Consider the following 18443-nt stretch of genomic DNA (forward strand, 5'->3'; position numbering starts at 1 on the left):
ATCCATCACCCCCACAGCTACCAGAATAATTTTCCCAAAGCTGATCAGTCATTTATTTGTTCAAGAACCTTCCATGGCTCCCTAACGATTCAATGGTAAAGTCCAGACTCTTCAGCTTAGCTTTTAAAGCCCTTCCTGGTTTGGCCTTTCCGGACTTCATATTCCTTTGCGCCCCCTTTGTTCTGACTCCCTCCGCCCTTGAGCAGTCTGAGCTTTCACCGTGGCTCGGGTGCTCCCCGGGAGAGTCCCCGGGTTCCACCTTCGTCGCTCAGACCAGCTGGCTCTCTAATCGCCAGGTTGCCGAAGGTCTCTCCGTAATCAGCGGCTTCTTCCCGGTGCTCTCTCCTCTCTGCATCCTGCTGACGCCTCAGCTTCCCTCCTGGGTTTCTTCCTCTCTTCTCTCTCCCTGGGATGGCTCGTCATCAGGGCCGTTCTGTGCCATCTCTGTCCTGGCTCCTTTTCTCCTCCCTCACGGCCGTATCTTTGTTAGATGTGTCATTGTCTCTGCTTCCGTTTCCTTCTCCGAAAAACAGAGCAGCTCGCTCACAGATTGTCATGAAAATGAAATGAGATAATGTGATGGAGAGCTCCTCTCCAGCCTTCAGGTACTGATACTCGGTTACTGTTGTGTAACCTCCCTCAGACGCCTCCGAGGGCCACAGAGCCAGCTCTAACTCACTCCTGGGCGTCAGTGCTAAAACGGCAGCTGCCTCTTGCACATTTAGTCTGGCCGACCTGCAGGAGTCTCTGAACCAACACACGTGCTCTGCCCCGGGACCCTCCCTTCCCTTCCCATCCCCACCAAGGGCACGTGCATGCTCCGGGTCAGGAGGCTCCTTCTTGAGCCCCTCACTCACACCTCTCCCAGAGTCAGTCGTGTGCTGAATCTTGTTGCGTCCTCCACGCTCTCTCCCTCTCTCTTTTCCCAAATTACCTCATGTTCCCAGCGTGGCATTCTGGGAAAGGGCAGCCTCCTGGAGGGCAGAACTGGTTTGGGGCTGGCTTTGGTGCCCCTGGTGCCTCGAACAGTAGGGATTATGCATGTCTCCTGAATGAATGATTGTTAGACTGAATGAATGATTGTTGGGCTGAATAAATTATTGCTGGAATATCTAAATGAATGAGTAATTGTCTGAATGGGTGAAGGCATTTTTTGCTGCTCACTCCATCCTCTGAGTCTTTGGACAATCGTGATCTGGCCAGCTCTAGACCCTCTGGGACTTAGGCCCAAATGGGGGGAGGAGGAAGTTTCCAAGAATTCACTTGCCTGGTTGGCTCACCCTGGTTCTGCACTGCTTCTCAAGCCCCAGACCAGGAACAGAAAAAGGCAGGGACAGAGTGTGGCTTAATGGGCATAAGGGACTCCCAGATGAGGAAAGTTCCTTTCCCAAAGTCAGCTAATCAACCAATAAACATTTATTAAGTGCCCACTGTGTACCAGGCACTCAGAAGCTGCCAAGGGCCTCTCTCAATAGATGTCAGGGCCAGCATCTGGGCTGGGTTCTTCCCGGTTCTGAGACAAGCTCTCTGGACTACAGACCCGAATAAATGAGTGAGTGACTAAGCGAATGGGAAAGCAACACCTCAGCCTCAGTCCTGCACAAATGCTAGATTAGTCTCCTTTCCCAATCAGAATGGCTGAGCCATTTCTCTCTGCAGCCAGAATGTCTTCCTGGAAGATCTGGGGGCCAAACCTGCAGGGAAAGCCCAAGTCTTCCTGACCATCACACTCTCCAGAGCCTCCCCTTCTGCTCCCCGGAGGATGACAGAATGTCGGGGGGGAAGTCAGGGCAGTCTTGAGAAGGGCACGGTCTTTACTGCAGATCTGCAGTGCGGGGGATCCGCCACTTCCTGAGCCAGTCCATTCCCCTGGAGCTCTTGGGACCCTCCAGTTGTTGGGCCCTCCACTTGTCTCAAACCTAAATTCATTTCTTGCTCCTATTTCTATCCCGAAAAGAATCCTCGGGAGGTCATTGACTTAAGGCCACCACGAGTGCTATGGCGGAAGGCGGTTTCCTGGCAAACCAACAAGCCTGAAACTCACAGGATCTTTTCCACAGGCCTGGAGTATGGATGTCCCCATCTCTACAGCCCTCAGGAGTCCCTGCCAGGGGCTTGGGAGTCTCCGCTGTGTGCCCCCAGTCTGGATCTGGTGCCTCAAGCTCACTAAAAGATCTCAAATTCCCCTTCACCGCTGGTCTCTCACCTCTTGGCAGAGGGAAAGGGAGGGAAGGGAGCCATCTGGGATGGCGCTGCCCCCCACCCCGGGGCCCAGCCAGGGCTTCCCAGGCTCTCCCTTCACCCTGGCATCGGTTCTCTGTCCGGGGAGCCCTGGCTGAGGCTGACTGAGGTCCGGCTAGAGTCAGTCTTTTCCAGATCCTGTTGGTCGCTTTGGGAGTTTTCTACAACTACTGGTAGGGACCAGTTTCTGCGGCGTTTTTCTGGGGGATCACAGTCCATTCACTCACAGATTTACACACGTGTGAGCAAACTCCCTGGTCAGGTACTCCTGCCTTGGGACCCTCCCCACACCCCTCTTGGGGCCATTTCCCGAGGTTCTCTACGAGTCCCTGAGGAAAACGCTACACTCCCGGGAAAGGCCTTCCCTGCCTGCCTCGCTCCCCTGCCGCCTGGCGGGGGTCACCCTCCTGAGGACGTCATTCATGCGCCCCGGTGGGAGCCCCTAGGAAGAGCCTACTGGCAAACCTCTCCGTCCGTGCTCAGCACAGGCCACGTACTCCCCCTGCCCGGAGTAAATGTGGCCCTTTCTCTCTCGCAGATTTTACCTGATTAGCGGCGGCGTCCCCTTGATCATCTGCGGAATTACGGCCGCGACCAACATCAAAAATTACGGGCCGGACAGCGACGGCGCCCCCTAGTAAGTATGGAGTCTGTCGCCGGGCTTCCAAGCCCGGGCTTCGAGCTTGTCCCATAGAAAAAGGCGGCTCCGGGACCAACCCGGGCCGGAGGCGGGGAAACGGGATGGGAAGTGCGCTCAGATCCTCCCAGGGCTGAGATCCCGCCCCGTGCCCTGGGGCTTGGAGGAGATGGGGGGAGGGGTGTCTGCGTGGGTGTGCTGTCTGTGGTGCCTCCATGCGCCACTGACGCTGTCCGTGGTGCTGCTGTCCATGGTGCGCTGTCCGCGCTGTCCGTGGTGCTGCTGTCCATGGCGCGCTGTCCATGGTGCGCTGTCCATGGTGTGCTCCCTGCACTGCTGACGCTGTCCGTGGTGCTGCTGTCCATGGTGCGCTGTCCGCGCTGTCCGTGGTGCTGCTGTCCGTGGTGCTGCTGTCTGTGGTGCTGCTGTCCATGGCGCTCTGTCAATGGTGCGCTGTCCATGGTGTGCTCCCTGAACTGCTGACGCTGTCCGTGGTGCGCTGTCCACGCTGTCCATGGTGCTGCTGTCTATGGTGCGCTGTCCATGGTGCGCTCCATGCGTCGCTGGCGCTGTCCGTGGTGCTGCTGAGTCAGATGCTCCAAAGGGACTCCTCTGGAAACATGGCCTCCCACCAGAGCCCAGGAGGAGAGGGGCTGCCTCCAGCTCACCGCGGGCCTGGCTCCTTCCTGGCTCCAGGGAACCTCGGGTGTGCTCCAGGAGCCCTACCAAGGCTCGGCTTCAGGGGTGCCTGGGGGCGCACACACGGGCTCACACGAACACATATGTGCTCAGACACACATGCTCACATACATGCACAGTGCTCCCACAATACACACGCCACGCAGTCATGCATATGACGCTCACGTATAGAACACATGCACACAACATACGATGTGTGTGCCTGTCTGCAACACACATGCACATGAATACACATGTGCTCAGTCACATAGCACACTATGCACATGGATACATGTTTACACCCGTGCACACATAATGCACATATACACACCACATACACAACACTCATGCACACAACATGCAAATGCACTCACACATATACATGCATGCAGTTCATTTACAGCACACTCACGAATAGCACACATGCGCGCGCATGATTGAACATGCGGTACACTACTGTGCATGCAACATACACATGTGCACACAATCTTTTGTAAACCTGCAACACAGGCACACTCACACTCGTACTCACCATGTGCATGGATGCACACAACACAACATATGGATACACACAACACATGTGCACACTCACACAAATATATGTACAACATTCATATACAACACAATATATACACGATGCACACATATACACAACAAACCTACATGCATGCACAATATACTTTTGCACACACACACATGAGCCTCTTTGGTGCATCGCTGGGAAAAGTCACTGATTCTGAGCTGTTTCTAGCCTCAAAGGGGGGTTTGAGGGCTAACCGTGGTCTTTAGACAGGCTGAAAGAGAAATGACTAAAGACGGCAGCCTGTCCCCAGACTCAGTGTCCTGCCTCCGATCTCCTAGGGACCCACTCCATCATGCAGACACTGGCACACTTTCCAGGCTTCTCTGGGGAGATCCCCCAAGGGCAGGCTCATGGAGCTGTCAAACCTGTCCCCTCCCCAACAAAACCACGAAGTGGTCTCCAGATGACTTCAGATAACCAAGTCACCAACCATTTATCAGGAGCTTCCCACATGCAAGGCACCAGCTCGCCCCTGAGCCTCAGAGAGCCCTGAGTGACCAAACAGCCCCTGGGAGACGTCTAAGAGCAGTGAGGCAAAGAAGCCCCTCTTCCCAGAGCAGTCGGGGACACCCTGTGAGAGTGGGCACACGGGCAGATTCTGCCAAGGCAGGGACTGCAGACGGTTCTTGGAAGAAGGGAGTACTTGAACAAACAGAGAACCCGAGGAACATCCCTTCCAAGAATGAGCTACCACTTGAGCGAAGATATGGCTATGGGCGCAGACATGGTGATGGGTGCAGATGGGATGAGAACAGGACATTTAACTGGGCATGGGCTCTGTGGGGGGCAGCCAGATGAGATCCGCAGTTAGGCCCAAAGTTCATTCTCTGTTTACAAGTCCTCGGGGGTCCTGGCAGTTAGTTTTCAAAGAAGAATTGAACCTCAGGGGCCATCCTAAGCAGTCCGTTCTCTTCTTAGGCAGTTTTAGAGACTGGGGTGCATTGGGACATTCATGAAGAAGAGAAAAAAGACAGAAAACATGCAAAAAACCAGAGGCCAGAAGCCAACAAGTAGAAGACCTGAACCCAGGAGAGCTAGGTCCTGCAAGGGAGGGGGATTGAGACAAGTTCTGCAAAGGGCAACTGCACAGGGGATCCTCAAGGAGCCTTGGAGATGCTCATCAGAAGGGAAGATCTGCATGAAATGAATGTCAGTAAGAAGGGAAGAGGACAGAGGGGCAGATCATTAGCTTGGAAAGAATTTAACGATGATCTTTTGGGCATCGTGAATCACGTCCAATTAAGCAGACAACAAGAACTGGGTGCGGAGGGATGTGCCGGAGGCCTCCCGGCCCATCTGTGCACAGGCAGAAATGCGGATTGGCCGAGGGATGCTGCAGCCGCTGACGCTTCTGTAGCTAATGGCCCATGTGTCCGTTCGTCACGTGTTTGGCAAGACCCTGCCCTGGGCCCAGCATTACGGACAAGCCAAAGAAGAGCCAGAGACGGGGCTTATCTCCTTCCATGTCACATCCATCCTCACAACTGTCTCAGATCAATACCGAGGAAATCGGCATCCTGTCAGTGTCTCATACACAAGAGCAAGCTTCCGGTGCGGGCTGCCAAAAAGGAAGGACGAGGAAGGAAAATTAGGGGATCCTCATGGGGACAGTCAAACGTGACTGAGTGTGATTTAAGGAGATTGCCAGCTATATAAAAAACACCAACGAGTGGCCTCCTGTGCCCAGCATGTTCTAGGGAACACTAGGAAGTCAGGGGAAAACTTTGTGGCCTCCATTTGGGGACAAAGTGCTTCTCCTGGGACATAGACCTTCCCGCCTGTGCTCGTCCCTCCCTTCTTAGCAGATGTGGCTCCCAGCACTGGACCCAAATTGAGCTCTGGGTGGGTACTGGCTCATCCTGCTCTAGTCCTCTCAGTAAGCCCAGGATGGGCCCCTGCTGGGCCCAACAGTGTGCAGTCACCAAAAAGATCCAGGTCATCAGGCCAGCTGCTTTCTAGCCCCATCCCATCTCTGCCTTGTGCTGCTGATGCTGACCCATTGCATCTAGGTTGTAGAACCTCACATCTCTCCCTACAGAACCCAAAGTCCTTTGGGTCCATTTTCCAGGCAGCCCCAAACTAGAAAGAGTCCCTAACATAGCAGGCTCAGGGTTCACAACAAGATGAAGCATGACAAAAACAAAGGCGAAAACGTGGCTGTGCTCAAAAAATGAATCGGCCAAGAAGTTCAGTGTGAATTGTATAAAAACCGAAAGAAGCCAGAGCAAGAGGAATTAATTCTTCCAGGCCCCTGGGAGACCTGATGGCAAATACAGCATCACATTCTGAGCTGGAAGGCACCAATCCCAGTGCAGAGCCGAATAAAACAGCCCTGTCTACACCCCCCTAAGAAGGTCACAGCCTCTGCTCTAAGGAAGGGGAGCCCTTCCCCTCCCCAAGCAATCTGTCTCATCACAGGGAAGCCTTTCCTGACACTGACCCTGAAAGAAGGACAATGCCCCTTCTCACCCCAAAATGGCCCATGAATACAGCTGCCCTGAGCCCCCAATCTTCTCCTCTAAAAGCTAAAGCTGCTCACTCCTTCCCTCCACCTCACATGGCATGGGCTAGCAGCCCTTCCTTCTGCTGACATCTGCCTGTTTGCTTCCCAACTCATCAATGACCTGAGGAAGAGAGCCTAAGTGGCTCCTAGGGTCAGGCTGGATTTGAACTGCTGTCACTAAGTGATTGGAGGACCCCTGATAGAGGAAGCAGGGAGCTTCTTCCTACCCTTGTCTACTGGGCCTGGGTCTTGGCTTTGAGCATGGGCTGAATCCGAGCAGGCTCCCAGCAGACCCTGGGATGGCACGAAATGTGGGTCCAGCAGCTGGCTCCGGGAGGCACCGGGGCTACGGCAGATTCTTGGAGGACTTGGCTGGCTTTGCCAGTTCTCCGGATGGTTCCCACTGAGTCAGCCTGGAGCAGGGTCAGACTACACTGCTCGGGTCCCAGACCGCCGCCGGCTCGGACGCAGAATTCTCCAGCGGGAGGGACATTGGCACAAGCTCCGACCACGGGCCACAAGCCAAGGCCCACACCCTACACAATGAGAATGCCTTACGTCCTCCCAAGGCACCTTTGGATCTCAAAGACATCCCATTGCAGGCTTCCAGCGTGGGACCTTGACAGAGTGTGGGGCAGCAAAGGGCAGCTGAGAAGCCAGAGGTCCCCCTTGCCTTCTCTGCTGTCCTCTCTCTGCATTCCCCTCACACTTATGTGCTGAAACTGGCCTGGGAACCTTCTAAGCTTGTAGTCAGGAAGACGTTTCCCCTTCTCATCCCTTTGTTCTCCCCTCCTTTCTCTCTCTGTCTCTTCTCCTCTTCTTCCTACTCCTCCCCTTCTCCCTTCCTCTCTTCATTCTTCCTTTCCCCCCTCTCTACTTTCTCTCCTTGCATCCCCTTCCCTTTCTTCCCCTTCCCCTTCTCCTTCATCTCCTCCTCTTCGTTCTCCTTCCTTTTCCTTCCCCTCTTTTTCCCTCTTTCTTTTTCCTCTTCCCTTCCCTTTCCTGTTCTCTTCCCCCCTCCTTTCCCCTCTTCTCCCCTCTCCATCTTCTCTTTCCTCCTCCTCCTCTTCTTTTCCTCCTCCTCCTCCTCCTCCTCCTCCTCCTCTTCTTCCATCTCCTCTCTTTCCTTCTCCAGAGTTGTCTCAGTGCAGAATAGCCAGGAGTTCTTGGGGCTCCCCACGCCCTTGATGGTCTCCCTCAAAGGCAGACGATGACCTGGGGAAGCTGCACAGAGCTGTTCTTCAGAGGCAACAGCCACAAACTGCGAAAAGCAGTCTGAAAGGAAGCCGACCAGGGGGTGGGAGTGGGGAGGCGGGGGGGGGGGGGGGTTCCTTCCCGGGCCATCTGAGCCACCCTTGCCCAGGTCCGGGCTGACAGCCCCTGGGGAGGGGGGAGGGAGAGGGGGAGCGGGGCTGCTTTGAATCACTTCTGGCCGACACTCACCCACAGGTCAGTTATTTCAGTCAGAGCAAAACCGGGGCTTCGGGTCCATGAGCGTGGGCCGAGGACGGGGGCCGAGGAGTCTCAGGGCGGAGCCTGCTTTCCCCCTCCCGCCCAGCTCGCACCGCAGCCGGGTGCAGAACCCTAACCCAGCGGCCCTGTGGCTGAGCCCGGTCCCCAGAGGGCGGTTCCTCCCGCACTCGGAGGGAGGGGAGGCCGGGGGCGAGGGGCGGGGCTTGTCGAGGTCTCCCTGACGCCCCCCACTTCTCTCCCCGCAGCTGCTGGATGGCGTGGGAGCCCAGTCTGGGGGCCTTTTACGGGCCCGTGGCCTTCATCGTGCTGGTGACGTGCATCTACTTCCTGTGCACCTACGTGCAGCTGAGGCGCCACCCGGAGCGCAAGTACGAGCTCAAGGAGCGGCGGGAGGAGCCGCCGAGGCTGGCGGTCCCGGAGGCGGGCCCGGGCCACGCGGGGGAGCCCGGGGCCGGCCCCGCCCCGGCCTGCTCCCTGCTGTCGGCCTCGCTCCTGGAGAACGAGCACTCGTTCAAGGCCCAGCTGCGGGCGGCCGCCTTCACCCTCTTCCTCTTCCTGGCCACCTGGACCTTCGGGGCCCTGGCCGTGTCCCAGGGCCCCTTCTTGGACATGATCTTCAGCTGCCTGTACGGAGCCTTCTGCGTCACGCTGGGGCTCTTCATCCTGATCCACCACTGCGCCAAGCGAGAGGACGTCTGGCACTGCTGGTGGGCCTGCTGCCCGGCGCGCGGGGACGCCTACTCCGCGCAGGCGGGCGCCCGGGCCCAGCTCGACGCCAACGGCGACGCCCAGATGCGCGCCCCCTGCCTGCAGGACTCCCCGTGCCTCGGCCCGGCCGGGGGCTTCGGCCACGCCCCGGGCGGCCACTGCAAGCTGACCAACCTGCACGCGGCCCAGAACCACGTCAACTGCCTGTCCCCGGTCACGCCGTGCTGCGCCAAGATGCACTGCGAGCAGCTGCTGGAGGACGAGGCCCACGTGCACGTGCACAGGCCGGGCGCGCACCTGCACCGCTGTCTGAAGGGCCGGGCCAAGCCCCGCTACTTCAGCCGGCACCGGGCGGCCGCCGCGGCCGACAGGGAGTACGCCTACCACATCCCGGCCAGCCTGGACGGCGGCAGCCTCCCCAGCTCGCACACGGACAGTCCCCGCAGCGCCCACGAGGGCCCGGCCGGCCTCCACCGGGCCTGCTGCGGCCAGGGCGACCCCTTCCCCACCGTCAGCCAGCCCGAGAGCAGCGACGCCAGCACGGTCATCTGCAGCTGCGCCCACCTGGCCGAGGGCGAGCCCGGGCCCCTCGCGGCCCACTTCGAAATGCACCCCCGGACGCAGGTGCTGCCGTGTAACGCAGCCGGCCACAACGGGCTGCCCGGGGGGAACCTGGACGAGGCCATCGTGTACGGCTCCGACGGCACGGGGAATATCAAAACGGGCCCGTGGAGGAACGAAACGACTGTGTGACGCGTGGGGCAGGCGGGGCTGGGGGGGGGGCTGCTCCCCGCAGGCCCGCGGCACCTTCTCTCGCCTCCTCCGGGCACCCTCCTTCTGCCCGCCCTATTCTGGAGGAAAAGAGTGCGAAGCGGGCGGCTGCGAAGACACTCGGGAGCGGGCGGAGGCCTCTGGGGACTCTGGGACTCGGCACCCTCCCGGGAGAAGGCGGGGCGTCTCCATCATCCCCAAGCTAAATGCAGCCCATCTCCGCAGAGACTCAACCCGAGCCCCTTCCAAAGGGGCGAAGGTCCAGGCTTTTCCAAACAGCGGAACAGAAGGTCTGGAGGAGCGAAGCTGCCTCTAGAACCCGGGTTGGAGGACACGATCCTCCCGGCCCCTCCCTGCCACTTCCTTCCTGCCCCCTCCCCCAGAAGGGGATGAGGGAGCTCCGGTCTGTCTGTCCCCAGGGGCTGTGTTGGTCCCTGCATGACATCTCTCCGATGACTCCATTCCCAGTTTTCCTCCTTCCACATGTCTCAGCAAACTCCCGGGACAGCCACAGATCTCGCAGCGGGGAAAGCCCGTGGGTGTCCGTCCATTGCGCCTTGTGCTCCGTCCAGTCTCATTGTCCCAGGGACTCTCTTCCCCTCTCGTTGTTCCAGGGGCTCCGGCTCTGCCTGAGGTCTCAGAACGGCTTGGCTAAGGACCCGCTTTAATGAGCACCCAACTGTCCGTGATCCTGTGCTGTGTCTACACCAGCTTCGTGTTCCGTCCAGTGGATACTTCTGAGCCGCTCAGGGGCTACGGGGCGGTCCCTGCCCGGGGCTGGCAGCACTTTGTTGTCACTCCTTCCTTAAGGACCACAGTCATCCCCCGCCACCTGAGAAGAGGTGGAGGCTGATCCCATGCCCAGCGTAGACCCAATCGGCTCCATTTCACCCTTCAAAGAACTGGGCTGGATTTCAGTGCGGACTGAGGGCTCTTTGTAACATGGAACCGCCCTTCTGCAGAATTCCCAGACTTCTCACAGACTCTGCCCCAGCCCTCACTTTGTTGCAGCTGGAGATCCCGTTCCCACAGGCGCATCCGGGGACATTGAGGCAGGGCGGGGCTATTAGGGCCCCCACAGTCCCCTGAACATCCGGGCAGAGTGCTGACTTCTCAGAACAAAGGCTGGCATCCTTGCTAATCAGCCTTCCAGAAGAGGGTCCCGGGACTCTGCTTGCATCAGAGGGGAGGAGCTGTCCATCCATAAGCTGTCCATCCTGAGGCCATAGCAACGAGGAAAGGGTTAGGGCCCTCACCTGCCCCCTCCAGAACCCATCAGCAGTAATAGGGAGAGCAGAGACAGACAGAGAGAGAAAGAGAGAGACAGAGAGAGAGACAGAGATAGGACAGAGAGACAGAGAGACAGTTATGCTGTTGTTCTGAGACTTTCCCAAAGCCGCCTCCTCTCCCAGGTGTGCCCTGACAGACAGCTTGTGTCTGGTCTCTTGCCTCTCCCTCCTCGAGCTTGCCAGCAGGTTCCCATGAGGTCCGGGGCATAGCTGCCCCCAGCATGTCAGTGAGCGAAACGTCCCTGCCAAAGTGGGCTTCTGGCCTCCGTGCCGAGAGTGAGAAGCAGAGCCTCCGGAGGGACTCCCGGGCCGGGCCCGGTTGTTGGGCGCGACCCTCCGGGAAGCCCGACGCCCACTTGGGAGAAGGTCCTCCGCGTTAGGGCCCCCACTCCTACCTCCTGTGTCGAGGCCGAAGGAACAGGAAGCTTTATCCCGCGAGAATTAGCCACCAGCTGTGTCAGTGTCTGTGTCGTTTGCCTGTCACAATGCTTCGTGTAGTCCTTCCTCTCATGAGTGTTCCTCCCGCCCCCCAGACAGTGACAGATCCTGGAAGGGACATGGGACAGGAAGGGCTCCGTCCCCTTTGGACCTGTCACCCACCGCAGGGAGCAACCCATCCCTTCTATGCAAAGTGACAGCCCCACCCACATCCCTGCCCCCATGGCCACGGGGGGCTTTGGGGGCTTCCGGCCAGGGTGTGACTGCAGAGGGAGAGCGTGGCCAGGATCTAGTGACCCATTTCCCCAGAAAAAGAAGCAGGTGCTACTTTCCCCAGGTGACTGAACCCTGCACATGAGAGTGAACATTCAATAGCAAATTGTATCGTATTTAAATATGGATTTAGCCTAGAGGAGTCCTTGCCGCAAAGATGTCATGAAATATTCTGTTTGCATATTCTATTTTCAGAAAATAAAGGTCTACAATGTAACTACGCAGAGCTGGGTGTCTTGATGTGGAATGCCTTATGGGGGAATCTGGGGGGGCCCTTTGGGGAGGAGGGCTTGCGGGGCTCCTCACCTCACCCTTGGCCAGGCTCCCGCCATGTAGGACCAGAAGCGGAGGGTCACTCGGCCTCTCCGAGAAGGTTCAGCTTTTCAGCAATGTCACAGATGACATGGTAAAGTGAACTCCCACACCAGGAGGTTCTCAAATTAAGTCACAGACTTGAGGGCCCTTCTTTTATTTCTTTTATTTATTTTGCTGAGGCAATTGGGGTTGAGTGACTTGCCCAGGGTCACACAGCTAGGAAGTATTAAGTGTCTGAGAAGAGATTTGAACTCAGGTCCTCCTGACTTCAGGGCTGGTGCTCTATCCACTGTACCACCTAGCTGCCCAGGCCTTTCTTTTAAAAAAAAAATATTTTGTTTTCCCCTAATTACATGAAAAACCAATTTTTTTAATATTTGGGTTTTTTTAAAGCTTTGAGTCCCAAAGTATATCCCTCCCTCCGTGAGATAGTAATCTGATATAAATTATATGTTACATACAATCATCTAAAACATTTCCATATTAGTCATTTTGTGGAAGGAAACTCAGGAAAGGAAGGAAGGGAGAGAGGGAGAAAAGAGGGAAGGGAGGAAGGGAAGGAAGGGAGGGAGAGAGAAAGGAAGGAGGGAATAAAGAAAGGAAGGATGCTTTAATCTGCCTTCAGACTTCAGACTTCAGACTTCATCAATTCTTTCTCTAGAGATACATGAGAGCATGAGTCCTTCAAGACTGGGATGGTGTTGCTGAGAAGAGCTAAGTCCTTCATAGTTCTCCATCATATTGTTATGACTTTGTACGATGTTCTACTGGTTCTTTCCCCTTCACTTTGCATCAGTTCATACAAGTCTTTCTGGGGTTTTCTGAGAGCACCCTGTTTAGGATTTCTTATCGCAGAATCCTATAGCACACCTTGCTTAGCCATTCCCCAATTGATGGGCAACCCCTCGCTTTGCAATTCTTAGCTACTACACAAAGAACGCATGCAGGACATTATTGCAAATATAAATCATGAGGATCCTCCAAGATCAGAGATCACTCATTCAATGAGCATTGATGAAGAACTTAGTAGGTGTTAGGCACCAAGTGCTAAAAATAATCAGGGTTCCTGCTCTTAAGGAGCCACAGTCAAATGAATGGGGAGAAGATAATGTGCAAACAACTATTTTTAGAGACAAGCGCTAGATAAAGCAGAAATGGCAATAATCTCAGAGAAGTCACTGGGAGTTTGGGGGGTGCAACCGATCACCCTCGTTGTTTGACCAAATCCCCCAAAAGGAAATTCAATCTTATTCTTGGAGGAATCGGGGAGACAAGGCAGAGATGAGGAACAGAATCCCAGACACGAGCAGATTCAGGAGTGTCTTGTGAAAGAAATGGACTGGAATTGAAAAGAACAGCAACAAAGCCCCTGATGGCTCTTAGACAACATGGAAAGGAGTAAATTGTAAGAGTGCAAAGAGCCTTGAATGCCAAATAAAAGCTATTTTATGTGTGATCTTGGAGGTGATGAGGAACCACTGGAGTTGAGTGATTAAAGTTTGGGGTTACATGGTGAGCCCTGGGCTTCAGAAAAATCTTTTTAACAAATTTAATGGATGGTCAAGAGTGGGGAGAGCTCAGTAAACTGTTTCGGTCACGGCAGGGTCAGAGCTGTGTTATAAAGGTTAAACTGACAGGACTTGGCAACAGAGGGGAGGTGGGAGTTGACCTAAGAGAGAGTGAGCAGCCAGGGATGATCCTAGGTTGTAAGTCTGAGTGATTAGGGCAGTAGTGTTAAGGGACAGGTCAATTCCCCGAGAGCCTCCACAGCTGTGGAGCATCTGGAGGAGCTGTGGGACAGCCTTTGCCGACACAGGTGTTGCAGCTTGGGAATGAGATAAATTGGAGGCAGAGGGGAGAGGAGGAAGGTCGGCAATGCAACGGCCTCTCAGTCAGAGAGGTCAGAGAACAGCAGCTGCCTCCCAGTCTCCTTGTAGCATCCTCTCACACGAGGAGATCCATTGTGCATTGGATCCCACTGTCAGGGGGCTCCCGTGTATTCCAGCAGCCCTCCGGTGTGTGGGCAGTAGTGCCCTCCTCTGTTAGGAGAGTTGGAAGGAGGCTTTGTTAAGCAGGGAAACGGCCTGCTGGAACTGGAGAGAGTGGGGGTGTTGGCGGAGAGAATCGGCTGAAGGAGATGATTTGGGGTGGGGTCACTGGGACACGAGGGGGCTTTTCCTTGGCAAGGAAGAGAACTAGGTTTTTTATGAGAAGTCTGGAGGATGGCATAGATGAATAAGACATCTTGGGGAGGTGAGATGAGGAAGAGAAGGTGGGAGTGAGCTACTGGCAAATGACCTCATTTTGGAGAGGAAAATGTGATACAAGATTTGGGACTGAAAAGAAGAGGAAAAGAGGAGCCATGAGGGACTGTACAGGATTTCACTGAATCCCATCTTCCAACCTTATAAAGGAGAAAAGTGACTTTTCCAGGGACACAGGCAATAATTAGCAAAACTGGGATTCGAACTCGTCCTGTGATTTCAGACAATGTATTCAGCTACCCATTCTAACCCAGACCTGGGTAGGAATCCCTGCACCTACAATATCCCGCCAAAGGGTCAGGCTTCCTCGCCCTGAGGACATTCCAAGTCCATTATTCCATTTTGGAATTGCTGTGTTAGGAAATGCGTCTGGCTGGAGGCTTCCATCATTGATTTCTCCAGGCTAATACCAAGCCTAGCCAGACACTCTGCGCTCTGAGAAGTTCCCGTCTGGCAGAAGAGAGAAGCCACGGAGTCTGATAACTCAGGGGAAGGGAGCCAGCGGCCGAAGCTCTGCCGCTCTACGCTCATCCTGGGGCCAAATTTAGGTAGGAAATGCCCGCTTTTATTAATCCTCAACCTGCCTCTTTCCAACATCTCCCCATTACCCTCTGGTTCTGCTCTCTATTGCCAGGCAGGACAAGGCTAATGCCCCTTCCAGTGACAGTTCTTCAAACAGTTAGTTAGTCTTCATATCCCTCCACAAACCTTGTCTTCTTTCCCTTGCTCTCCTCCCCTTCCTTCCCCTCATTTCTTCTCTCCCTTCCATTCCCCTGCATTCCTCTCTCCCTCTTCCCTCTTTTCTGCTCCTCTCCTCCCCTTTCCTTCCTGCCTGTCTTCTTCTCCCCTCTCCACCTTTCTTCTTCTCCTCTCTTCTTTCATCTCCTCTTCTCCTCTTTTCTCCCCTCTCCCCTCCTCTCCTTTTCCCTCCCCTTCTTTCTTCTTCTCTCCTTTCTTCTCTTTTCTCCCTTCCTCTTCTCTTATCCCCTTCCCTCTCCTCTTTCCTCCTCGAGCACAATAATAACGATCTTAAGAATAGTGCCTAGTGCACCCCAAACATCGTGACCAGAATGGCGTGGTGCCCTCCAGACCAGAGAAGCGGGCAGCAATGTCTGTTCGATCCGCGGGCACTGGCGGGCTCACTGTCTGGGTGTCCATCCAAATGCATGTCTTCATCTGACCTACACGCTTCCTTTATCTACTGAGTTTTTCTTTTGTGGACGATCAGTCAAATCCAGGATAGTGGTTCTGGATCTCAGCGGGGAGTTCTGCAGCGTCTCAAGGACGGATGCAGTTCCAACAGTGTCATCCCCAATCTGCTCCATCTGGACCATTTCCATATTCATTTGAAGTCTGTGATGGACAACCTCCATGAGAGTAGAAAAACCTTTAATAAGCATATGTCTCTCTGTTTGACATTAAGCACAAGGTAATTGAACAGTTTGTATTTTTGTTGTCACATCTTCATGAAATCTCGGATGATTTCCTGCAGAGCTTATGGGAGAAGAACCCTGAAGATGGTCTTTGTCTCTCCCAAATTAAGCGTTTTTAATATCTCCCCAGTAAAGGCATGGAGAATACTTTGTCCTCCATCTTTGTTACTTTATTGGGAGACTACTGTCAACATGTGATCTACTGCAGAACAGCAACAATTCTTATGTCCACATCCCTAATTCCTAGTTCAGTGATGGGAATTTTGCAGCTATTTAATAAACGCTTGTTGGTTTGTCAAACACCCCCCATACACACACTCCTCTCTCACTCTTTCATCAATGGCATTTCCATATCCTCATGCAATGTCCTGGATGTTAAATTTTAAATGTGGTGATCCCGCTACCTCTAATGCTGAAAATATCATTTTTTTTAAATGTGCAGCTCTTTTCGATTTTTCATCCATTTGTTTTCCTCCTTCCAGTTGTTCCTTTGTTCAGTTTTACTCCTAAGATTTCTTTGAGTTCCTTTTCCCGCCATTACTTTGGACGTGATAAGAGGACAGGATGTGACTGGAACATCAGCTCCTCATCAAATCCTGCCCCTTCCACTTCTACCTTATGATCTTGGAGCAGTAACAATCTCTGGGTTGCTTAATTTTCTCATCAGCAAAATGAAAAGATAGGATTAGATGGATACTGAAGTCCTCCATCTCTCCAGAATGCCATTTTCTGTAAATGTCTGCCTCCTTGTAATCTCCTGTCCAACCTCTCCCATAGACTTTTACGATGGAGCTGATCTTTTACGTCACCATTGCCCTTGATGGCCACATCTAGGCAGCTTCTAGGCTCTTTGGTTTATTAAATATGGCCATTGGGTTTACTAAATGTGGTCATTGATTTACCTTGGCTAAACTATCTTAAGAAATGGGAAGATTTTGTAACATGTCTTTCCCACCATCTGTTTCCGATTTTTTTGGCATTTGCGGCACGTTTAATAAATTAGATTTGGGTTGATTTAATTAAATGCTTTGTTTTTCTCATTTTAATCTTTTCTTCTGTGTTTGTTGTTGGGGTTTTTTCCCCTAGTCTTTGCTCTAATGAGTTAGTGATCTGATGGTCCACAGAAAGTCAATTCATGACTTATTTCTGTGTCAGTAATGAGTCATTTCCTTTCTTTTTAAAGAAAATCAATGCTTCTCTGTGTCTATGTTTTGGGTCCTTTGCTCAGAGAAAGCGTTCATGCTTTGTCGTTAGAGAGCTCTCCTCGAGTCGTCCAGCCTTGGGTCTCTCTCATTTCACACCCCTCTACCATATTTTCCACCACACACCCCTACTCCCACTGAATAGAAAAGTAATTGTTGATTTACTTTAGAAGGTTTTTTCCTTCTTCTTTGTAGAATTTCTCTCCCCTCCTCCTCCTCTATAACAAATGTTGGCAAACAGGTGAAAATCCCTGTTATGGTGATGTTCTGCGCACACATAGGAGCACCAAAAGATCAAATGGTCAATGTTCCCTCAGTGAGGGTCCTCCTTTGCTTTGGACCCCTCAGCTGGGCCAGACCCATCTCTAACAGCTGGAGCCAAGCGGAGCAGGCTGGCGCCAAGTGAGTCAGGAACCAAGCAAATGTTTCGTTGCAAAGAGAGGAAAAGGGCTTGCAAACCAAATCCTCCTTCCTAAGAAGGGGCATCCCCTCAGTTATGGCATGAGTAAGGTTTTTGAGCATGAGAACCACAAACAGAGGGACCACAACACAGTCATTCTGGTCTCCGAGCTGTCAGGGTCCTTGAGCCTTGTGCTTGTTCAGCAGGTGTAGTGCAAGGGTTAGAACAGTAGGAGAAGTAGAGGGGCACCTGGTTCACTTGGGGGCTACAAGACAGTTACGGGCACAGGGGGGTTGTTGTTATACCAAACTCGGGGCTTCCTTGGCTCTGGAAACGGGATGGCTCCTCCAGTATCTTGATAGCATCAAACCAACCTGGGCCACTCCTTTCTGGGCTTTCCAGGGAGATCTGCGAGCCAGCCGGTCTTGTGAATGTAATTTCCTTTTGTCTGCTAATGTCCAGGGATCTTTCATGATGAATCCCAAAGAAGCTTCCCACGTGCAGAATGTCAGCAATGGTCTTGCTATTGAGAAACACTCTCAAAGCCTTCCGCCCCCCCCACTTTTTCCTCTCCTCCCCAAGGCAGAGGGCCACTTATCCTTTTTTGGCTTCTTGGGTTGCCATGGCTAAAGAATTCACCTCATCAATCAATCAACAGGCATTTAAGTGCCTACTGTGTGCCAGACACTCTACGGTTCACAGATTTCCTTTTTTGTATGGGGGGGGGGGCAGAGTCTCCTACTGCAGCCGGGTCCATCTCCAGCCATCTCGATCTGGCTGCTGGACAGTGAGGCTGGCGACTTTGCACAGCCCTCTCTTACTCAAATCCAGTTCCCTTGCCAAGTCATGGTGTCGCCTCCATGATGTCATGGTCCCTTGGAGAATGAGGGACGCATACCTGTAACAGCCCCAGGAAGCCACCTCGTGGCCAGATCTTTAGCCCACTGCCCGACGAAGTCTCACGCTGCACCACCCAATGCCGGGGAGACGAGGGCGACAAATAACAACGGACCTACAGGTGCCCCCAAACCCATGTTCACATAAAATAACAACCTAGAAAACATGCCCTTATGCATTAAGCCATTTATGGCGATTCATTAAGGAATCACCATAAATCGGCTCATTCAAAGTGATGAATAATGAGAATGCCCTCGCTGGGGCTTGCCTGGGCTGGAGGGGCCGGAGTTCCCGAAGGAAATCGGCAGGAAGGAGGGCGAGGGCAGAAGAGCAGGTGA

The 18443-nt window shown here is 53.8% G+C and overlaps 1 protein-coding gene across 1 annotated transcript in view; it reads left to right on the forward strand.

Annotated features, from left to right (window-relative positions):
* The window catches only part of ADGRA1 (adhesion G protein-coupled receptor A1), a 207620-nt gene extending 195800 nt beyond the window's left edge, over positions 1-11820 (forward strand). Inside the window, exons 18-19 of the mRNA XM_051982798.1 lie at positions 2780-2878; positions 8361-11820. Of these exons, the coding sequence (XP_051838758.1) occupies positions 2780-2878; positions 8361-9576 (1315 nt within the window). The 3' untranslated portion in view covers positions 9577-11820. The remainder of the gene's footprint in view (positions 1-2779; positions 2879-8360) is intronic.
* The last annotated feature ends 6623 nt before the right edge of the window (positions 11821-18443 follow it).

The sequence above is a fragment of the Antechinus flavipes genome, chromosome 2 (assembly GCF_016432865.1).
Source record: "Antechinus flavipes isolate AdamAnt ecotype Samford, QLD, Australia chromosome 2, AdamAnt_v2, whole genome shotgun sequence".
In the NCBI taxonomy this organism is placed as follows: Eukaryota; Metazoa; Chordata; class Mammalia; order Dasyuromorphia; family Dasyuridae; genus Antechinus; species Antechinus flavipes.